The sequence below is a fragment of the Chaetodon auriga genome, chromosome 21, assembly GCF_051107435.1.
Source record: "Chaetodon auriga isolate fChaAug3 chromosome 21, fChaAug3.hap1, whole genome shotgun sequence".
Taxonomy (NCBI): domain Eukaryota; kingdom Metazoa; phylum Chordata; class Actinopteri; order Chaetodontiformes; family Chaetodontidae; genus Chaetodon; species Chaetodon auriga.
In genome coordinates, this window is record NC_135094.1 from 4,674,633 (window position 1) to 4,682,209 (window position 7,577).

Consider the following 7,577-nt stretch of genomic DNA (forward strand, 5'->3'; position numbering starts at 1 on the left):
GGTGTAAATTATTTAATTTAAAGCTAACTGTCCACAGCAACTGCAGCTGTAGAGCCAGCCACTCTACTCATGTTTTTCAATCAAAAAGGCCCAAAATTCCTCAGTTTCAGCTGCAGATGTTGCACAAATGTCCCCGATTTTTCAACATTTAATGGCAGATGAATTGATAATGAAAACAAAGTGGCTGCAGCAAGAAAGTCACTTTGTTCATCAATCTTTTTTCAGTTGTCTTCCTCTACAATGCATAGATCTGAGCCTCAGCTGCTTCCTAACTGCTAGCATCAGTGTGACAGGAGGTCAAGCGAGGTAGAGAATGTGAATGAGGCAGAGAGAGAGAGAGAAGCAGACATTATACACGTGGGGTGTTTTTCTCTTAATGACGGGGGCAGCTGTGCCTAAATTACCACAGCGCTGCTGCCCTCGCCTTGGCGGCAGCAGGGCGTGGTTGGTTGTCTGTATGTTGTCTGTATGTGTACGTCTGTAAGGGGGATGGGGGTGGTCTCAGAGAAGACACCCCTTGCAATCTCCCTCATTAGCGAGCCGAGATGATGCAGAGGAGTGGGGAGCCTCGTCCCGCCTGGGGTCTCAACTCGCATTAGACCCCGGGGGGGAGAGCAGTTCATAAGCAGTGAAGCTTGAAAGTTGGGGTGAGATTTGTGTTTGTGTTGCAGGAGGCATCAGGCAGATAAAGACCCGCCTCGCTCCTGTGCCAAACCCAGAGCTGCAAACAATCAGCGCTGACTCACAGGTGACTCACAGCTGCAGACATGGTGCCAAAACTGATCTGCTCTTCAGGTTATTAACAAACTGATTTCACTTTCTATCAAGGCATCGTGGTGATTCGGTGTGCAACCATGCACCTGCAAAGTGTTTTTTTGATTTGCAGTCCTTCTGCACATCTTTCTTGTGCCTATTTTCAACCAACAGAGCCGAAAAAATCCTTAAAAATCAGGCGTCCTCTGTGGGTTTAGCTGACTTGACGCTAACCAAAGCATCACAGTCTAAGAAGTGAGCGGAGAAGCAGCTCGTGTTGGGGAGTAATTGATGTATTTTTGATGCTTCTGCTCAACAGCTGGGATTCTGGTAGGCTGTGGTGGATGCAGTTTTGCTCAGCGATGGAGAGTTAAGTGATGTTACGGGAAACATTAATTAGATTGCAGAGACGGATGTGAGGAAAACCACATTGCAGTTGCACTTTAAGCAGCCTGAAGAGAAGACAGAAAACTGCTCAGTCCTGTCTTTTCATCTCAGAGACTCTGCCTGACTTCATCGGCTTTCTTGACCTGACGGTACCACGACCAAACTGCCTGAAACAACTCATCTCTGACGAACGTTAATCCTGCTCAAACTTCTCCCGAAGACCTTTTTAAACAAACATCTGCGTCCTGTGCTCTGTCAGCTGTTTCAGAAACTCCGGCACCGTTCGGTTGCTGCTTTACCTCTGTCCCAAAGATTCATGTCGTCCATCCTCGGCTAGTTCTGACATTGTAAGAGGATTACACATACACACACACACACACAGATTTGTGTGTTGCCATTTTCTGATGACGGATTAATCCAAAACATGCCACCGCTGCAATGCTGTTATGACATGCATCAAGCCTAGCTGGACTCTGATGATGATTATGATGATGTAACCACTGAAGCTACCCTAAGAGGAAAAGGATGAGCTTTACAATGTGCCATTTATAAGAGGTTGGCATGCAGACCCACAAAAGACCCAGTAAGATTAGCGCAGCAAGTATAAAACTCTCTTTGTGCACTTTAACAGTTGTCAGAGTGGGGAAAAAATGAACTTAGTCACCCCGAGCGCTGGCAGATGCGATGTGCTGCGCAACACTTAGCTCACACTCACTCTGCTTCCCTCTGAGTGCACGACACACTTTGCAACTTCTGCAGCACGTCGCAAGTTTTGACAACACCTTTGAAACAGCGCTGATGAAGTCACAGTCGCTAATTAGTCCGGTGGTTTTCATCGGTGCGTCAGATGTTTCCAGGTGAAGGCTACAACTAATGAATTACAGGCAAGCGTTTTCCACTCAAGTCAAGTAGCACAAGGCTCGTATTGTGTCAAAAATAGACGCTCCATAAGGAATCCGGCAAAAGTGCACACCAATTTAGGATTATAACTACTGTCTGCAACACTGTCAAAGGTCACACAATCTACTTATCTAATATGTCAGCAGATGCACGCTACACAACCAAGCACGCTTGCAAAAAAACACAGACTGCACAGTGAACCCCAACAGTCTGGGACCCAGACACATCCCCATCCAAAGACCTACCTCGCAAGACGGAGTTACGGCTCTGCGTTTACTCTCTTCATTGTCCTGTGGTGAATCACTCCAACGTGCTGCCATCATTTCATTTCAAACAGCAGAGGAGGAAGAAGTCCTTTAGAGACCACATGGGGGTGAGGAGGACGGAGCCAAAAAAAAAAAAGAAAAAGAAAAAGGAAAAGGAAAAAGATCCTAATCCACACCGTCCTCCTTCTTCACGTCCATCAGAGGCGGAAATCTAAACACAAAGTGCACAAGTTAGTGAAATACATGCAGTCCAACAGAGGCAAGAAACAGACTGTCCCCGCAGGTCCCAGAGACAAATATCACAGATTCATACCCAGAATGTAAGCTGGACGTCCAAGTGCAGCCAAATATCAGCACCATGACCAAAAACAGCCACAGGACAACACGTGAAATGCATTTTTGGGAAGATACTATAGGCATTAAACGTCACATCAAAGCTCCAAGTCCATGAATTTATGATGAGCCTGGTCAACCAAGGACAGCCCAGCATCTCCTGACTCTGACTGAGGGATGCTATTCACAAATTATAACTATCTGGAGATCACTATAAACCCTGAAACTATGACAAATATTAAGGAGGGGGCCTGAAAAATAAAACACACTGAGATGAATAAACCAGACAGGAGTCTTATACTGATTTTCCAGTTGATGTTTATGGCTCATCTAATATTTGATTTCAATTAAGGGAGAGTGCATTTGGCTAAAAGTGGGCACAGTCGAGGCTTTTCGTTAATTATTTAGCCACCCTGGATCACAAATTTAAATAAAATGCCTGACAGGTGACATTTCTGTAATATTATTCACACATAAGGCGGAAAAAAACGAGACGTGCGTGTCGAGTAAAAGCGGAATTCGTGGCTCTCTGTGAGGGGAAAGTGCACAAGACATCCAGGTTTGCGCTGTAATAAAAGCGCACCAGCCATCATGAATTAAGCCATAAGCTAAATATACACAGCCAGGATAACATGCCAAAGTCTTAAGACGTGACACAAATACAGCAAAACGACCAATCTGCTTCAATTCTCCCGTCGTTTTAAGGGAGAAAATCCCCCCTTGGCGCTGTTACTACGGGCAGCTGTTGACAAATACTAGCTAACCAGGCGGACGACAGGTTGTTGCTGGGGCTGTAAATGTGAACAACACCGAAACCTACCTGTTACAAAATCAAGAAATACTCCGAAATGACACAACAAACACGTTGTCCATGTTTCTGGGAAGAGCCGGGTGTTCGTTAAAAGCCTCCGTCCGTCCAAATATGGGTTAAAAGGGCTGTCAAGAGATTACAAAGCGGGATATTCAGTCTCCTTTTAGCGCTACGCTGACTGACCGCTGAGGCTCACTACCTGTTAGGAAAAACACACTGGAAAAAACACGGTAAACGCCCTTCAGTGTGCATTTCTTCATCAGGCAGACCCCACCAAAAATAAACCTCTGATGTTCATTCATTTCCCATCATTTCCGAGCTTCAATTCGACGCTGAAACAGTCAAAATACAAACAAAAAAGTAACGTACTCCTACGTGGTCCCGGTTGGCGGCGCGACAATCTGTAGGTAGATGGACGAATCTCCCGACTCAGTCGAAACCCCGCCCCCTCCACTTCCCCCTTTCGTGGCGTCGTCCAATCGGATGGCCAGTTTAAATTTGGAATTTTTAAGCGGGCCAATTGGAGGTGTTGTTACATAACAATTCTAATAAAGTGTGGAAGCTGGTCCTGTCTGGTAACTGGCTGAAAATCACTACTGTGTTCCTACATGGTCCCTTTGGTCTTTACTGCAGTGGTGGAAAGTAACTAAGTACATTTACTCGTGTACTGTGCTCAAGCACAGTTTTGAGGTGCTTGTTCTTTACTTGAGTTTTTCTATTTTTTACTACTCCCATTTAAACTTTGCTTCAGCGGCAATATGACAATGATACTTATATACTAATGATCCAATATTTTAATATTTGTGACAATATAAACGTCTGAAAAGGAGCATTCTGCATTTTGAATACTTTTCCTTTTGATATTTTATTTTTTCTCAAGCAGAAATTTCAACACAGGACTTTTTAAAATAGTCACAGAGGCAGTTTGACTTCAGTAAAAGATCTTATATTCTATACTCCATTAGATTTAAGAGGGAAATATTGTACTTTTTAGTTTTCTACATAATAATATGAAACTATATAAAGGCAATTTTGCATAATGAGTACTTTTCCTTTCAAAACATGAAATATTTAGCTTTTGATATTTTTGTACTTTTGCTTCAGTAAGATTTTGACTGTGTGAATACATCTTATACTACTTATGGAACATGATCGGTGTTAATGACATTCACAGAGACGCACTCACACACAATAATCAGCTCGTCATGAGCTGGTAAACACGTTATTCCCACACTCTGTCATTAGGTCTTTCAGACCTCTACAGTGAGCAAATGAAATCACAGGGACACCACTGAGGGACGCGAGGAAAAGCACTCAGGCCCGCACATACGCTGAACCCTCCAATTTCCCAGCATTCAACTGGTGAAACATATTTGCCTATCCATTATCAACTGTAACAGCAGTGTCCTTAACTTTATTATGGTGACATCTAGGGCATGGCAGCCACATGGGACTCCTCAGAGCATGAAAAAAAAAGCACTGCACAGCTGATCCAGACAAAGACAAAGGCTGACAGTGTTCTGTTTGCAGGCTACTCCAGCAGGACAATAGAAGATAGGACAATAGGACTCCTTTGACCCATACTGTGGTGAGGTTTCCCTGGTTTCAGAGAGGAGCTATTGTCTAAGGAGCTGGTGCACCCTCATCCAGACAATGGAGAACTTAAACTGATGTAAGTGGGACTCTGCATTGTGTGATAACATGAGGTTCATATTCACTTAATGCAATTTGTTTATCAAACCCACACCACATTATTAATGCCGCAGCTTGTTGATTTGACATAAAGAGCGATTGTGCATCTGAAACTAAAACTCATTATGACAACTTCAGTTTTCCCAGCGAAGCATTTAACATATGGAGACTTGCTGTTTTCCCACAAAAACAACTCACAAATCTGTATCTTTCTGGATTACATGTGTGTATAAAAATTCACAAGCAAACTATAAAAATGTTTTACTGGTTCAACCAAGTTAGGAGCCAACAGTGATTGTGTTTCTGTGGTACTTTCCCAAAAAAGCATTTGGCCCACTTGAGTTAGTGCACCCGTCCACCCTCCTCTGTGCAGAGTGCTGGTGCAGCTTGAGACACACATGCAGCACGCTGTTGTTTTTATGAATGGCAAACTGAGGATTTCAGATCAATGAACAAGGCTCACTGAGGAGTTGTAGTAGGTCTGTAATCTGCTTTAATGACTGAATGCATGTCTTCTGCACGGTTTAAGGTGCTGATGCGTCGCCTCTATGTGTGTTGTTGCTCTCTGATGCATGTTCATAACTTTATTTCACTATTTTCCATCCAGATTTTCCGCCATTCAGTTTTTGTGAAGCACTTGCATGAACATTCACTGCTAATTCCTTGCCAGAGTGACTCAAACATTCAACAGGAGAGAGATTACGAGCTCTCTCGTGGCAGCATGTTTTGCTGGATTAGGACATCACATGAAGCCCAAGTTCAAAGCCCAGCAGCGTTCGGATTAGGACAGGTGGAAATGACTCTGAGCACGGCATGCTCGCTATGTGAAACAGCCTTTCAACACTCCTCCATGCAAAACCCCCATCAGACAATACAAAGATATATATTTCAGTCACAGTTTTTTTTAAAGCTGTAGTTGAAAGTTTAAGAGGATGAGGATCAATCTCCACTCCAGGTTGTATAAGTGGATCTGGCACTGAGTTTGATGACTGGATGAAACCCAACAGCAGTCGATCTATCACGCCCTCTGGCCAGCTAGTCTCCAATTGGAACACAATGAACACTGGAGAGGATGTTCTTTCTATTTGTGTACATCAGTGAAGTCAGTGAAGCACTTTTTATTAAGTTCCAGCCCGGGAATACAGAGTGCTATTTTAAATTCTGCTCAAATACATGCCCTCAGTTTTAAATTAAGGCTGGTTCATTCATATTACAAACGCAGCTGCAGCAAACATAGAAGGTACAAAAATGATGTAGCTTTGACAATGAAGAGGTCTAATCTTAATGGAATAGTTCAGCATTTTGAGAAATTTGCTTATTTGCTTTCTTGCTGAGAGTCACACCAAACTGGTCTCATGTTTGTCCATTTATTAAAGTAATAACCAGGAGACGGTTAGCTTAGCCCAATAAATCTGCCAACTGGCACCTTTAAATCCAAAGTGTAGAAATCCAGGAAGTCCCCCCACCCGGCCAAGAAATAGACTGGCACAAAACGGCCTGTAAAACCACAGCTTATAAATTCTACACTTTAGCTTTTGAACTGATTAAACAAACAGGGGCCGGAAAGCTTTTGTTAACTTTGCACAGAGCCAGGCTACCTTTTTCTCTCTGTGCAAAGCTAAGCTAACTGGCTGCTAGTTCCAGCAACATGACCTATTTATCATACAGACATGAAAGTGGTATTGACCTCGTCAACTACTGATAACTCTCAGCGAGCACATTTCCTAAAATATCAAGCTATTTCTTTAGTTGTAACGCTACAGCCAGAAGACTGTTATCCTAACCTAGCCTAGCCTAGCCTAGCATAGAGACTGGAAGCAGGGAAGCCAGCAATGTCATTGCGTCAGGCTAGTTGTTACCACATTCTCCCAATGTTTATGCTAAGATATTAGTGCATTTCCCAAAATATGAGACTGTTCCTTTAAAGGCAGAATGATAAAAAATTGGTTTCGGGGGTAAACACGGTCTGTCTGTTGTGCTGGTGATGTGACATGAGATCCTGCTGCTCTGTCTCTAACCACAGGCTTCATATGTCAAATGCATGGATGTTTGGCCATTCAAATGTACAATTCCCGTTTTGTTCCCTTTGTTCTGAGCGCAGTTTACCTGTAGCCTACTTTCTGCGGTCGGCCCCGTCCTCTGTTTCGCTGATGGAGCACTACAAAGCCGCAGCATGAGAAACCCGCAAGGCTTTTTGTCCCATCTCGCTTTCACCAAACTCTGCGTCAAGGTGAAGTACAATGGCCTCCAGGTTCCCAGGGCAGTGTGGGGGGCATTAGCGCTGGGGTAAGTTAACCACCACCTCCTAGTGCTGATGTTTTATGATAAGCACACACAGGGTTGCAGCTGGAGGTACAATGGGGGTCTTTGTGGCTGAGGCTGCACAGATAGCATCTGACCAAAAAGCTGTGTAATTTGTCGAGTTTCTTCCCTCT

General features: G+C 43.7%; 1 protein-coding gene across 1 annotated transcript in view; it reads right to left on the reverse strand.

The window, feature by feature from the left end:
* Positions 1–3,875, reverse strand: part of arhgap21a (Rho GTPase activating protein 21a) — a 77,986-nt gene extending 74,111 nt beyond the window's left edge. Inside the window, exons 1-2 of the mRNA XM_076761398.1 lie at positions 3,460–3,875; positions 2,286–2,517 (exon numbers count right to left, since the gene is read on the reverse strand). Coding sequence (XP_076617513.1) covers positions 2,286–2,363 — 78 coding nt within the window. The 5' untranslated portion in view covers positions 2,364–2,517; positions 3,460–3,875. The remainder of the gene's footprint in view (positions 1–2,285; positions 2,518–3,459) is intronic.
* Between the last annotated feature and the right edge of the window lie 3,702 nt (positions 3,876–7,577).